This window comes from Paramisgurnus dabryanus, chromosome 23 (assembly GCF_030506205.2).
Source record: "Paramisgurnus dabryanus chromosome 23, PD_genome_1.1, whole genome shotgun sequence".
NCBI lineage: Eukaryota > Metazoa > Chordata > Actinopteri > Cypriniformes > Cobitidae > Paramisgurnus > Paramisgurnus dabryanus.
The window spans coordinates 30,069,344-30,085,126 of NC_133359.1; the positions used below are offsets into that span (position 1 = coordinate 30,069,344).

At 37.0% G+C, this 15,783-nt stretch overlaps 1 protein-coding gene across 3 annotated transcripts in view; it reads left to right on the forward strand.

Moving 5' to 3' along the window:
• The first annotated feature begins 5,351 nt into the window (after positions 1–5,351).
• LOC135748529 (uncharacterized) overlaps positions 5,352–15,783 on the forward strand; it is a 72,011-nt gene continuing 61,579 nt past the window's right edge. For 2 of the 3 annotated variants that reach the window (XM_073813376.1, XM_073813377.1), the window contains exons 1-4: positions 5,352–6,472; positions 8,261–8,312; positions 10,624–10,688; positions 11,038–11,181. In XM_073813376.1, coding sequence (XP_073669477.1) covers positions 6,458–6,472; positions 8,261–8,312; positions 10,624–10,688; positions 11,038–11,181 — 276 coding nt within the window. In that variant the 5' untranslated portion in view covers positions 5,352–6,457. The remainder of the gene's footprint in view (positions 6,473–8,260; positions 8,313–10,623; positions 10,689–11,037; positions 11,182–15,783) is intronic. The other variant, XM_073813378.1, reaches the window with a different exon arrangement.

Consider the following 15,783-nt stretch of genomic DNA (forward strand, 5'->3'; position numbering starts at 1 on the left):
CAAGTAATGTTTTCTTTAAAGAATGATTTATTTATTGATTTATCACAATATTTTTTTTAGAACATCATAATTTTTTAGGGTAAATGAAAATTAGCAGTTTGCTTCAGTTGTCTGTAGTAATTTACGGAATTACAGTAATGAGAAAAAAGGTAGAAACTTAAAGTACATGAAAGGTAATATTATATATAAATGAAATATATATATGAAATTGGAATTTATATTTATATGAAATTGCAATCAGCAGTGTTTGAAAGGCACAAGGCTGAAATCAATTGTGTTTTGAATGTGTGGTTCACAGTTTTGACAGCAGTGTGTTAGCATTTGAACAAAGTGCTGTAAATCCACAGTGTTGTGCAGGTTGTGGTTAAAGTCATGGAATAAGTGTGTAAAGTTTTGAAAACTGTGTTCAAACAATGAAAAACGAACTAGAGTTTGGTCCACATGAACTGCTGCTGTGCAGACTGTAGTTAGAGTTTTGCACATGTGACTCCAGTTGTGCCCACTGTCGTTTAGCAATCGAAAAAAACTGTAATGTTCACAGGATAAAATGTGCAATGTATTTCTTACTTAATCAGTATTAATCATTGAATAATTGATGTAATAAATATAAGATGTTGTCTTTGATAAATTTGTATTAACCAATGAAATGAAGGTTGCATACAGAATAACTTAATGGGGGCAGGGCAGCTCAACCTTAAAGAAACAGAATCTCCTGTGTGTATGTATGTATGTGTGTGTGTGTGTGTGTGTGTGTGTGTGTGTGTGTGTGTGTGTGTGTGTGTGTGTGTGTGTGTGTGTGTGTGTTCTTGTTTTTCTATCTTGGTGGGGACTTCAACCTGAATGCACACAGACTCGTGGGGACTCGTGTCACCGTGGGGACCTAAATTGAGGTCCCCACGGGCAAACCACCACAAGCTCCTCCCAAACAGTGTTTGGACACGCCCTGTGGTTTTTTTTTAAAGTCCTCATGAGGACCATTTCAAGACAAAAATCTGTGTGACTGTGTTTCTATGCGCCCCTAGTGTTCACACATAATATTGCGGTCCCCACAAGTTACATTGTTCTGGAAAAGTGCGTCACTTTCGCCCTACTCTCTAGTGCCAACTATTGGTGAATAATAAAATTAAAATTGAATTTAAATGTTTTAGTTCATTTTAATTTAAATAAGTATACAATAAAATTATATATTATTATGCATAGACATATACATGTATATTACTAAATTTACTGTTGATGCACCAGGATGAAATTCTGAATGCAAAAAAACAACAACTTTTGAATCATATTCTTTATGTTATATTATATCATAAGGCATCAAAGTATTACAGTATAATAGATCTGTTAACTTTTTATTATAATTATTAATTATTATTATAATTATTATTATAAAAAGAATTATTATTATTATAAGTATTAAATACATTAGTATTACTGTTCTAAAAGATTCTTATTATTTAATTATAATGTTATTAAATCATGATCAGTAGATAATAACACATTTTTTTCCCTCTGGGATACCCTTCTGGCTGAGCTGTTCTGCATAAATTAAACAGAATTCAAAGAGTTTCTTTTAAACAGATCACAAATAAACTTGGAAAAAAGATTAGGCCCTGATAATAATTCAATCTCTTTTACTGTTATTATCATTCCGGTGTGTTAGAGGAATCTATTGTCTCCAGGACTGCTTTACAGTTGCAAAGATTGGTATGTGTTACATATATAATATGCTATGAATGTAATTTTTAGCCACTCTCAAATGAGTTGTTCGAAGATTTATCTTGCCAACCCCCTTCTTGCATGATGCTGCTCTCTCATTGGTCGCAGTTGCACATTACTCTTGTGTTTACAGTGGAAAGGGACTACAGTGTGTGGTGCTCGCATCTTTCTCATTCTTTATAATAATGAAACATTGTTATATTAATAAAGCCTTAAAAGGAAAAAGTTGCTTAACACATACGTTAATGAACCGGGCCCACAGCCTGGTAGTAAACACCCAAACAATAACGACATGGGTTAGCCAAACAGACACAGAGATAAAATATTGTAGTTTGTAAACCAAATTATTGCTCTATCTTTCATCATAAGTCCAAGTAATTAGAATGGTAGACATTCTAAATGAATCAATACATTTATAGACAATAACAGATTAGCAGAACTATAAACGTGAGTTAGCCTCTTAGCTTGAGGCTGAGTTAGCAGGTTAGCTTGAGTGCACACAACACAAGGTACAAAACTCATATTTAGCAGACCCTAAAAGCAACACTTATTAATCATACTTATAGGTTGTGATTCAGATGAGCAATCTGGTCCAAATAAACTAGGCACTAACCCATCTTTCATATTTAACCCCATTTTCAGATTAGAGAAGCAGTCATCAGTGAAAGATGAATTTTATGTTCACAGCCTCCTCCTTTGGAGGTGAAAATTAACCAGATTCATATTGGCGGTACAAACTACATTGAGCGTATTGCCCCTTACGAAAATTAACCATGGTTTTATTGTGGTAAAAGTGTAGTAAGCATGGTTTTTTGGTGTATTGATTACTATCAGCAAAACCATGGTTTTACTACACTAACCCTAGTCTAGCCGGTTGTCAAAACCATGGCTATTTTGTGGTTACCATGGTTTTACTACAGTAACCATGGTTTTTTGGTTTTAACTGTAGTAAAACCATGGTTAATTTTCGTAAAGGGCAGGTTGTGACGTAGCAACTTTATGGAAAAGGGATTCGAACTATGGACAGATCGTTCCAGTCTACTCTTTTTTTTTTGAAAGCCAATAACTTGAGTTATGGTTCACTTTTAGGTTTGTAGCTTTTGCAGACTGTTAACATTCACTTAACACATTACACACTACATAAAAGGTAATTTTCGCAATAGTATAATGTGCTCTTTAATAATTTGTATGAGACCAGGACACTGAAGAAGGCAGAGTTAATTATGAGAGATCCAAGCCATTGCAGCCATCTACTCGTGGATATTATCTGCCATTATGTCAGACTAGATTAAAAAATTCTTTTGAACTAGCTGTCATAAGTTTTTTAATTATTCTAGGTAAATTAATTATGAAAGTAATTTTTTTGTCTGTGTGTTGTGTGTCTGTCTTGTTGATTGCATGGTTTAGGCCTACTGCAGGCTAGGAGACAAATAGCCACATAATACAGTAGACCTTACCTTAAAGGTAGGGTAACACATTTTGAAAAATGCTAACGCCGCCTAGCAATGAAATTGCGATCCCGCCCTCAAGTCAAATAGCCATCCAAAGTCACGCCTCTTTCAAAACACATGAACACGCACAGATCAGACGGTCACATCTCATGTCTCATTCACCAGTGAGAAAACTTTGCAGTACAAAGTGAATAACACTTCCAAAATAACCAACATAAACAACTGGTTTACATCAGAATTAGTATAAGCACACATTCGGTTGTGTAGACGTAGTAACTATATTGTTACGCTAATCCGTAAACGAACACAAATTTCATAAGCAACACAATGTTTCATCAAAGTAGAACATCTGAATCCATCTCAATACAAACATATCGCGTACCTACCTTACCAAAATAAACAGTGCGACCCTTTCAGACCCTTTGCCTCCTGCAGCTGTTTGCATCTCGTTACCACGAATTACATAAGCAGAAAAGTTACCGATGTTCATTTGGGTTTTTGCTCTTTGCTGATCCAGGCAGTTTTTGCTGTTGTTGTTATAAAATATGCCTTTAGTTTTGTGGCTCCTGTACAGGTTGTCAATTCAGCAGAAAAGTTTGCTGTTCTCGCTGTTTACAGACAGAGCGCACGTGAACGCGCCGATGACGTATGGTGTCTGCGTGGACTCGCTGCGCGGTGGGCATTCAAATTACGCTTACGTATGAGGGATAAAAAAAGGAAACGTCCGTTCGGACCGAAATCTATGATTGGTTGAACATTTTTTGGTCCTACGCCTTTCACAGATGACATAAATTTCTACAAATACATTTAAACAACTTAACACAGTGATTGCTATCAGGATGTGAGGAGACTTTTAACCAGCATAACTAAAAATGTTTTAGGATCAAATTTGTTACCCTACCTTTAAGCAAACAGAGCAATCCATTATACCCCCAGCTCATGACTCACAGTTTCTCAGTAGTCTTCCTATACTTTATGGGCTAGTATAGTGATGCCATAAGATAACATAGATTGTGCCATATTGCTTTATCATAATGACAAGTGCTCATTGTGGGAGAATGGGGCCAAATACATCTCTATTTATGAAGCTAAATGAGGTGAACAGTACAGAAATTGAGGTAAACAGATCTGGATCAAAAGTTACAAAATCTACTAATCCAGCATCAAGTTGTTAGTGCTGCTATTGAAGTACAGGGGCAATGATTGGTTGCTAACAACATAGCTAATGTAATGCCTGTGAGTTGGCATATGCTCTCCAGTTCACACAGTTTATAGAGTGCCGCATGGGTGATGTAGCTTGTAGACTAACCGGTAGTTAGCAGGACACTGATTCCCTAACCAAAAAGCCCATTCATTTTTCCCATAGACTTTTGGATTATAGCAATTAACAAACTCTCTGATTAACAAAAGTTTATGACACTTACATGTTTTGTTCAATAAAATAATCTTTACACATGAACACAACTTTTATGCATTTTGAAGTCTAAATTTGTTTACTAGAAATGAAAAGCTAATCTCTACACCACAGTCTCTCTACATCAACGTCATCAGTATTAAGGAAATACTCTGTGGATGAATTTTTATTGGGAATTATGCCCATGTTGTATTGTTTTTGAAATCTTCATGTGTGATGGCATTCAATGTCTGTAGTCCATAGCAACTTGTTAGCAACCGCCCTTTTAAAGACACTTAAAAGCTTTAAAAAGTCTTTGTGGGGGTATTACTGTTGTGTTTTATGTTATAGAATGAAACGTGAAAAAATATCCTATGTTAACACAAAACCCCATTCACAAAACGTATTGACTTTGGGACGATGGATCCGGAAGTGCTAAAATGCTAACTCGTTTCTGGGTTTTACCAACAAAAATATGCATGTGGCACTCTAGACCATTACCTCTCAGAGCAGTTACCTGGGCCATGATGGGCATCTGCTCTAACTGTAGCAGCACACTTATTTATTGACTTCTTTTATTATTATTATTCACAATGTTGAGTGACAACAGAGGCCAAATCATAATGGTAACTCAAATCCTGGAAATGATGAACAATTTATCATAATGACTAGTCTAATGTATGGATGTATGCATGTACGTACGGTAAATATACAACATAAATGTACACAAAACTTTTACCTTTGTTTTATTGGTATATTTATTGTATGTAGTTTCAGATCATGTTGGGAGGATCTGAACTAGTGGCTAAGCCAGAAGGGTTTCCCAGTATGGAAAAACCGCACCATTGTGCACTGTATTATACTTTTACCATTATTTAAATTGTGTTAGGCTATAATATATATATTTTTTACTTTAATTGACAATTAATTGATGTAGTTTGCAAATATAGTCTTCTGCCATTCTCCTCTACCAGCTAAACTGCTACATAGGTGAGTGCATTTACAATTATTCATTTAGTTTTTGTCCGATTTAAATTAGAAATGAGGAATACAAGCAATTTGGCTTAGGAGGAGGCAATAGCAGCAATACATGGTTTGAATCATTGTCTAGAACTTTAAAAGCAAGGAGAGGAGTAGATGTGAAAGAAAGATATTTTGCTTTTATTTTAGAAATAGTTAGGAGGATGCAGTTAAAGAGTTTCAGAATGAATGTAGACAGTGTCTAAGAACTGAAATGAAATTCTTGTTGACATTCTAATAATCCACTTTGAACTTCTAAGAATCAAACATTTTGATAACATTCGTGAAAGTCATTTTAATGTTAGCTACAACTTAAACTGCTTTTGGTTTTGTGTTAAAATAGTTTAAAACAAGCAGGTTCATGAATCTATGACACCACAGTTTTGAAATGGTTTAGTCACTATAGTTTATATGCAAGAAACCATCTGAAAATAAGGAATCTGGCAGGCCTCAAGTAGAGGCCTTCTTTGGTCTCAGTCAAGGCAAGCCACTTGTTTCAAACTTATTTTATTTCCTCTCAGAGGGTAAAATAATATAGGTTTTGTTGATTACAAGGCATTGTAATCGTTACTTTTTACTTTTTTTTGTGAATTGTTTAATAGTTCTAAATTTGATCAATTCATTCATGTTTTTTAATATAAATTGAAATATAAATATCTTTTTACATCCACATTATGGTGAGTTTTTATAAATGGAAATAATATTATTTGCTAATAAATATATTACTAAGCACAAAGCCTCAGTAATTACTGACGTTACATAGAACGTAACATTTTACGTCCCCACCGTGACTATCCCCTCCCCCACCCCGCTGGATTCACACCTGCGACACGGGCTGCGAGATACTCCAGACACAGCGCGCTGCAGAGGAGAGAAGATGTCTAAGGATAATGTAAGTTTTTGACTTCTTTTACAAGGCTCTCAATATAAATTCGTGTTGTTTATTCAACTTACGTATTGTTTGTACATATATCGTAAAATGTCACGTCATTTTATTTCTATAGCGCTTTTCATAATCAGCGTAATCTTAAAGCAGCTTTGCAAAACGTGTAGATTAATGTACCAAAATGAAAATAATGTCAATAATAATACTTAAATTAGGGTTTAAGGGAGTTTTAAGATCATGTTTTAAGGCCACAGTTAGAATAGCGAAGGTTAACATACTGTCTTTTTAGCGTTAATCCACCTATGAACTTTGTTTAATTTCAAATGTTGTCTTAATTTTCATATTTAAAGACATATTTTCTAAATTTAATATCTTAAAGTGTTTAGATACGTTTTAATGGTCAGTAGTTGCAGCTAATTAGCTGTCTGCAAGTGCAGCCATGTTGGGCTCTGAGGCCCAAACACGTGTACATATAGACATAAAAAGGGGCTAGAGAGCACGTGCCTTGAAAGAAAATGCCTTTTTGGGAGGTGTTATTTTAATAAATGAATATATGTGTGTATATTACGAGTGTAACGGTGTCTGTATTAATCCTGAACCGTCACGGAACGGACGTCATGGTGCGCGCAGTGTTTACACGTGTTCGACTGCATGCGCAGACCAATCGCCCTATGACATCACAGTTCCGCATTCTCGTGTTATATTGATGTCATGTATTGATCGATCTGCGCAGCATGCAGTCAATCGCATGTAAACACTGCGCGGACTATGACGTCCGTTCCGTGACGGTTCAGGGCAGACACCGTTACACTCGTAATATTAACCAAGATATTTACAGTAAAAGTATAATAAAACTTAACCAAAATAACTACTTCTATAATAAATCGTGTTTGATTTTCATAAGGGTTACTTGTGACAATAGAACAAAATATGAAATTCAAGTTTCAAGTTAAATAACTTGAAACTAAATCAATAAACTTGAAATTAATCATGTGTATAAAATAAAGTAAATAACAAATCAATTATAAGAACTTTCAGTTTTATTCCTTATTTAAATTTATGTACAAAACAAATTGCCAGTAGTTTCTAAATCATATGTAAATGAATTCTTATTATAACTATTACATTTTCTATACTTTGTAAGCATTAAATAAAGACACTATATTGTTCTGCATTGATGGATCATAGAGATGCCTGTTTTATCAGCTCTATAAAAATGGCCTATATGCTATTAGTGCTTAATACACTAAAGGAGGTTGTATGACGTATCTCAGAGAACTAAATGCTGCCTGATGGAACAAACTGTTATTTGCACTACAATCTGGTCAAAATAAATGGAAACACCTAAAGCATTTGGTATTTTTGAGCTTTGTCTTGTTATACTGAACCTAAATCTATTACTTTTATATATTCCCAAATTGCAGTTTAAAATACAATGTCATGTCCAGTTCGCGCCCCCCCCCCCTCCCAGAATGTTTTAGATGTCTCCTTATATGAAACACCTGATTCCACTCATCAGGCTCTTGCCAGAACGGCTGTTTATCAATATGCATTCTTCAGCGATCTTGCGTCCTTATGTCCTCACTCTACGTCAGTATTAACTGTCAAAGTTTGATTCTCAAGAAAGCAAGTATAGAGGATGCATGGATGTGTTCTCGATATCGAGGATGAATCAGGTGTTTTATATATAGAGACATCTAAAATGTTCTGGGAGGCGGGGCTTGAGGACTGGACTTGAGAACCACTGTGTTAGACCATGATATTTGACTGACTGTACTGAACTTTTGTTTGCAGGAAGATGAAACTAGTTACAAGTCATCTACGTATGGCAGCTCTGGATGTACAGGTAAGATAATGAATTATAGGGTCTCATATTACTTAAAATAATTCAAATTTTTATGTTGTATACATGTTGCACATCACTTAAAACAGTATTAGCTGTCACAAATGATATTACAAAGTGGGTTATTTTTGTTATCAGTTTAAAAAGTAAAAAAAAAATTTTAAGCCACGTCATACCATGGGACGTAAATGCCAGTGATTTGAGTGTTTATTGGCTGCCATGGCTGCACAAAACGAATGCAAACACTATTTTTTTATTATTATTCATGAGAAGGACTTCAATCACTGGAATCCAATCACTGCACCGTGATTTGCAAGATCGCAGTATTTTTGCATGCAAGTTATCACTCGAGACATCACTCGTTGTTGTTGTTTAGAGTCATGATTCATGTTTGTGCGTAGTTAAGTGCAACAACACAAATGTTGTTTTCGTTTCCCCGTGACATGACCAGAGCTGAAATTTGGGTGCAGGTTGCTGGTTTGCGGTGGCCTACAAACACATTGTAAATATGCTTGTAAGAAAAAGTTTTACCGAACAGTTTTGTGAATTGGGAATTAGTGCAATCCGGTTCCTCAGATTGTTATGTTTTGGAAGACGCCATACAGGTAATTTATTTATTTATTGAACTGTTAAGTAGGCATGGGCCGGTTACCGGTTTTGAGGTATACTGCGGTTTTAAAGAGTCAAGGTTTCAAAACCACTAAGGGCGCACTCACATTATCCAAACCAAACCGCGCTCGGGCGCGTTTGACCCCCAAAGCCTGGTTTGTTTGACTAGTGTGATCGCTTCGTTCTGCGCCCGGGCGCGGATTGTTTAATCGCGCCGCGGCCGGGTTGCAGAGGTGGGCCGGAGCGCGGTTCACTTGGGCTCAGGCGCGGAAGGCTGTGGTGTGAGCGCAATCGCGCCTGAGCGCGATTCAAAAGGTGAAGACGTCAGTTGCGCGACCACTCACCTTCATCTGCCTCCGTAAAAACCTTTTGATGCGCGCAGCGGGGTTACGTGAATGTCCGAGCTGCGCATGTGACAGATCAACTAAGCAATATGATGACATGTGAGAGGGCTGTCTGTAATCGCGTACCAAACGACTCCGAATAAAAAAACACAGACTTATCATTACGGTGGGTTCCAGTGTTAAGAGAGCGCTTTACTTCCTGCTTTTTCGAAACAATCGCATCTTAATGACGAAAGCGCGCCCGGACTCGGATCGATAAGAAGTACAGTGTGAGTGCGTGCACCTGGGGGAGTAGGGAGGGGTGGCAATCGCGCCAAGGCATGGTTTGGTTTGGTTGGGATAATGTGAGTGCGCCCTCATGTTCTGTGATACAGTTTTCGAGGTATGAACTGTGTTTAAACAAAATTAATGTTTACATTTTAATTACATATTTTTGAAAGAATATTATCATTTAAAGGCTTTATTTTTACCTGGCATAAATGTTGTATGTTGTTGTATGTTGAAAACCCATAAACTCTTTAAAAATAAAGATGCTTAAAAGGTTCTTTACAGCGATGCCATAGGAAAGCCATTCTGTCAAAGGTTTTTCAGGGAACCATTTCTTACCTTTTCACTTTTATAAAACAGAAAGGTTCTTTAGATGTAAACGGTTCTTTATGGAACCACTCAGCCAATAATGGTTGTTCTGTGGCATTGTGAAACGCCTTTATTTTTTACGAGTTTAGCATGTTCACTTCTATCATATGAGACTTATCGTATTACCGTGAGAATGAGGGACTTTTGTCAAACAATGTCTACAAATTGTTATTGTGTTGTCCACATTTTTACTATTGTTGCTTTGAGCTGTTAGACCGCAAACTTTTGGCGGCAACTGCTTGTCACATGCAGTTTCATGATGTAATTGACATACAGTGCAGTTGATTTGACAGCTTTACTCTGTGATGAACTTGAGACACGACACTCTGTATCTTCAGAGTCATGCAGGGCATTAGAGCAGCTCAGCCTGTTCTAGTCTTCTTTACCAAAACATTTGTTATAGATGTGTTGATGAACCGTAGGACAAATGCATGTTAAACCGAGGGAGGTGGACTGCTTTCAATGTAGTCTGTGTTCGTAAATGCTATGCTATTTATGAAATGCAGGAGTAAAATTAAATGACAACATTTCAGACTGTTTTATACAGTCTTTGATTGGGCATTTTAACATGGGAAGTCTATGGGATTGACTCCCTTTTGGAGCCAGTCTCTATCTATCTATCTATCTATCTATCTATCTATCTATCTATCTATCTATCTATCTATCTAAAGTTGGCATTGTTCGAACCTTTATAACATTTTTGTCTTCTATTAATTATATTGCAGTGGATGATCTGACAGATGGTCCTGAAAAGACGACTACGATAGATGGTCCTGAAAAGAAGACAAAGGTAGGCAGCCACTAGTGATTCACAGGTCTGGATTTTTCAACACTCAAACTCACCTAAACCATTACAAAAGCCAGTCTGCAACACCAAGCCTTCAAAAGTATTTCGTACCCAACCATCTACCAGACAAACACAATTTTGTTGCAGGATACTGTACCCATAACTAAGACATTTCTATTTTAACTCTTAAGTTGTTTAGTGGAATATAGGGAATCCCCTGTGGTTCACCTGGTTGACTGTCTGCTGTCAACAATAAGCCATGATTTAAAGGTTCATTTCTAAAAGTTGCATAAATAGCAAAAGAAAACGTATGGCTTCTAAAAAAACATTTTTTTTTGTTTTTGTTATATAGTTTCAAAGCCATCACCTGAGTCGCCTCCAAAAACTTAGAGCGCATCACAATGTTTGTGAAGATCGATACTTGAAGGCGCAAATTTTTTTTTTAAAAGATGAACGTGAAAAGACTTTATTTTTACATCAGCGCATGACAACAAAGGTTAGTTGTATTAAATCTTTTGTATGGCTTTGTTTGCTAGGTCAGTCTTGTGTTTGTTGTCTTTATGTTTCGCGCAGGTTTAATGCTCAGTCATTTGATTTAAAGTCTTCAGTCTACTAAACCTCTCTCGTCCTCACCGAGCAAGCAAGGCCGCTGGGCCCAAATTTCGCATCCTACAGCTTCAACCCTACTCCGCCGAGCACCGGGTTTTTTCATTTGCGTCTCACCACCGGTGGCAGGCCCTCGGCAGGTCTTGGCCGCGTCCTAGAGCGCCGGCTTCAATCAGTTCCCCATCCGCATAACCGCGGATCCTGCTACCATTCCACCAAATATTTCTGTTATATCCACCATCGATTCGTTGTTCATTTTCCCTAATCTGTAATATTCTCTATCCTAAGCCGTTAACTTCAGGTGCTTCCTAGCATGAGTTTGCCTCCATTAGCGGCTCAAGCCCTGACGACACACTTGTATCTAATATTCAGGGATGTGATTTTTCCGGATTAATCCGGAATTCCGGATTTTCCGACCTGAAAATGTGACCTACGTGAATCATGCAGATATGTAAAAAAAAAAAAAAATAAGGGGGGAGGGGGGTATCTCACAGCCGTCGCCATGGTAACCCGGGACGGAACCACAATCGCCGTCCCCGCGCAACAGGGCCACACCGGTGGCAGATGACAAAGAGATGCATTTTCCTTCCTTTCCAAGTATCAACAAGGACGTGTTTCTGACCGTTCGCAAATGGCGGATTCACCAATCAGACCCGATCGTTTCTCTCCTCTCTTCTCCTCATTTGCGACGTTTGGCTGTCACTTGCGTGACGCGAAACAAAGCAGCAAACATATACACGTCGGTTTACTTGGTGGATTTGGAGCAGCAATTTTCACAGAAATGAGAGGAAAAACTAGCACCATTGCAGAAAATCCTGGTGGTGACTGAGAGAGGGACGATGCAACAATATTGGTTCCGAAAAAAGGCAAGGAAATAAGTTACCTCATCGAGCCTGGTTTAACCTAACTGAGCATTACATTCGTGCATGAAACCTGATCGACGAACACGGAGGGGCGGGAATCGCAGGACGGAGTGGAGTCTAGAGTGATGTTTCTTCAGGCTCCGGTGTGAATATAAATGACAGACACTTCAACCGCGTTTTCATCACTGCGTTTTCTCTTCTAAAGTTCGTTAAAAACACATAAATGGCTTAAAATCTTGTTTAAGAATCTGTTTTATAATGAGAATCTCTCTTTCAGCGCGCCTCTGTGTGTGTTTGCGCCGCGTGACAGGCGATTTTAATCTGACAGAGTTCGTCACTGTACATTAAAAATCCCACAAGAACATTACAGCGTAAATGCAAGGATTAAGATTGATTTTATATATAACAGATAATCTAGATACATTTACCCTAATAAGTTTTTAAAAACATGGTAATGTTTTAATGTTTTGCTTTAGTGTTTTAATGTCATTTGTTTACAATCATTGAAATGAGGGGAAAATGAAGAGAAAGGCAGCAGATATAGCATCCTTCTTCAGAAAGAGTAGCAAGAAGCAGCCAACCAAATCTTAGTCAAATACATTAAAGTAGCCTTCAAAATTCACATGATTTTCTGGTCTCTAGTTTTTTCAGCAATGGGAGATATAAATTCTGGTTTCAAAGTAAATTTCAAAAGTTTTATTTGATTAAATAGTTTAAAAAACATGGAGGTTGAATTATGACTATAAATTGTATGTTAATCTCAATTCATTTTAATAAAAATTAAATTATTGTAGCAATTGTATGTTATACATTATTCTGATTAACACACTATAATACTTAAAAGTATTTTAAGGTTGGATGATAGAGATTTTATATGCCACCCCAGAGTAACTGCTGGCCCCTGCCTGGCCACCCCTATGAAAAATCCCTTGCTCTGCCACTGATTAGCAAAACACAAAAAATACATTATATTATAAATCTTTACCCGGACAAGTGACTTTTGTGCATGGACAAGTGAAACACAAATTTACTTGTCCAAAGGACAAGTTCCTCAAAAAGTTAATGTCAAGCCCTGATAAACATATAACAACAATTTACGATTAACTAAGAATAATAGTAAACTTCATTATTGTTAATATTGTGACTCTTGATGACGTATGCAGCTTAGAAATGCGACCTCCGGAAGGCTGCAGACTTAGGATTGAGAAACGGCCTCTGTATCATGGTTTGTTTCAAAGGTTTCGTGTGTTTAAAGTTTTAAGGTTGACCAGTTTGATTAAAATAAATAGCACCTGCACTTTTTTGTACAATTACTTCTATTTATTAGTGTCAACCTTCTATTGTTCATGTTTAACAGCTAACAAAGTTACTCATCTACAGGGGTCTAAAATTAGAAAAAGAGACCTTTAAGACACTTTATTATAACTAATGGTCCTGTGTAGCACATTTTACAGATATTTGTATTAAAAAAAAATACTCTGGTAAAAATAGAAGTACTGATTTAACTTCTTTACTCAAGTAAAAGTATCAAAGTACAGGCTTGGAAATTTACTTAAAGTATCAAATTAAAAGTAGCCATGCCTTTAGTTCTTTATAAGCCATTGCCTACATTTTATTTGGATGTCGGCAAAATAGGCCTTCTTTTGACATGAACATTTGCATGTTGCACATTTAGCTGTTAAAGTTGTGTAAAAATGCAAAACAAAAATAAGTTAAAACATATTTTTTTATCATGGTTGTTGATATAGAGAGAGGTGGTGATGGAGCAGTGGACAAGACACTTGCTTTTGATTCCCACTGCTACACATCCACCAAATAAGTTGTTATGTGTCATACTGTACAAAAAAGTTGCATGTTGCACATCTAGCTGTAAAATAAATTAAAATGTGTTTTTTTGTTCAAATAAGTTGTTATGGGTCCTACTTTACTATCCGTATAGATCCGCCACCAGTTTGATTGGCGTGTGTGGGGGGGTCTCAATATATTTTCCTGCTTTTTTGTCCTTAGCCAATCACATGCCTGAATATTGTCTTTTTTCAACCTGTTCTATCACCAAATCTAGCGTGAGATTGCCTACGCAGCAGTGTTGTTTTCGTCAACGATGACGATAACGAAATGATTTCGTTGACGCACCTATTTTTTATGACGCTAACGCGACGATGACTAGATAAAATTGTCTTTAAGGTGACGAAAACAGGACGAGACGCTTTTCGAATTTTCGTTGACGAGACGAGACGGAACGAAAATTATTATAAGTCTGACGTTCATAATGCATGTCATTTCGTCCTATTTTGTGTGAAATCTGTCTGTTTTTAGCTAAAAAGTATCAGCAATGCTGCCGCTTTCTATCCTTGTTTTGGGTCAACACTCAACACAGTCTCACTCACGCCCACCATCCGGCTGCCGCCATGCCGCGCACCAGATTTCAAACAACAACAACAACACACCTGCGGCTGTGGCAAGTTCGAAGGACCGTAGCGGTGACGCTAATAAACGGAAACGACAAGATGATTTATGTACATACTTTCGGTATAATCCATCAGACAGAAAAACCGAATGCATATTGGGAGACGACGGTAAATGTGGCCACAAACTAGGTGGAAAGAATACCACCAAACTCAAGCGGCACCTGAAGGCTCATCACGCTAATATTTTTTAAAGGTAACTAACAACTCACGCTGTTAACATGTCATATACATTCAATTTTACTCGGCAATCGGCTTGTGACACATTTCATGGTAAGCTTAAGGTTTTACATGTATCTGCTTGTCAAACCTGAGCCAATTTCCAGTACTTTTTGTGGTGTATTTAAATAAGGCAAGGCACACGTTTTTCAACTTTATAAGCGAGGTCTCAGCGTAACACACAAACTCAACATGAGGGTATATTAGGCCAGTGCTTCCCAATCCTGGTCCTCAAGGCCCCCCAGACAGAAAGTTTTAGATGTCTCCTTATTTAAAACACCTGATTCAACTTATCAGCCTCTTTCCAAAATTATAAACATGTCTCCCTAACAAGCTGATGAGTTAAATCAGGTGTGTTAAATAAGGAGACATCTAAAACTTTCTGGGACGGGGGCCTCAAGGACCAGGATTGGGAAACACTGTATTAGGCTAAACTTTATTCTTCATAACTTTTTGTTATGACATGCGCAGAAGGCACACCAACTAAAACAACGGCAAGCCCTCAGGGACAACCTTAATGCACATTTTAATTGTATTAAATACACACTTTTTAACCTAAATTCATTGGTTAAAAAATACTTTTTTTACTAAAATTGACTTAAACTTGACTAACACCTTTTTGCGTTTTCGTCGACTAAAACTTGACTAAAACTATCAATTTTACAAGTGACTAAAATGTGACTAAAACTAAAAGCATTTTCGTCCAAAAGACTAAGACTAAAACTAAAAGGGCTGCCAAAAACAACACTGTTACGCAGACCACCCAGCCCCACTTCCCTCCAGTATTTTTTATTTTCCTTGAAAATAAAATAAAATCCTTATTCTCTCAGTAACTCCTGTTGAATGCAATCGTTTTGAAACACAATGATTATTAACAAAGGGGCCACATTTTTTCTTTCTCGGACGCAAACATCGGTTTAAGTTCATATAGCCTACGCTTTATCA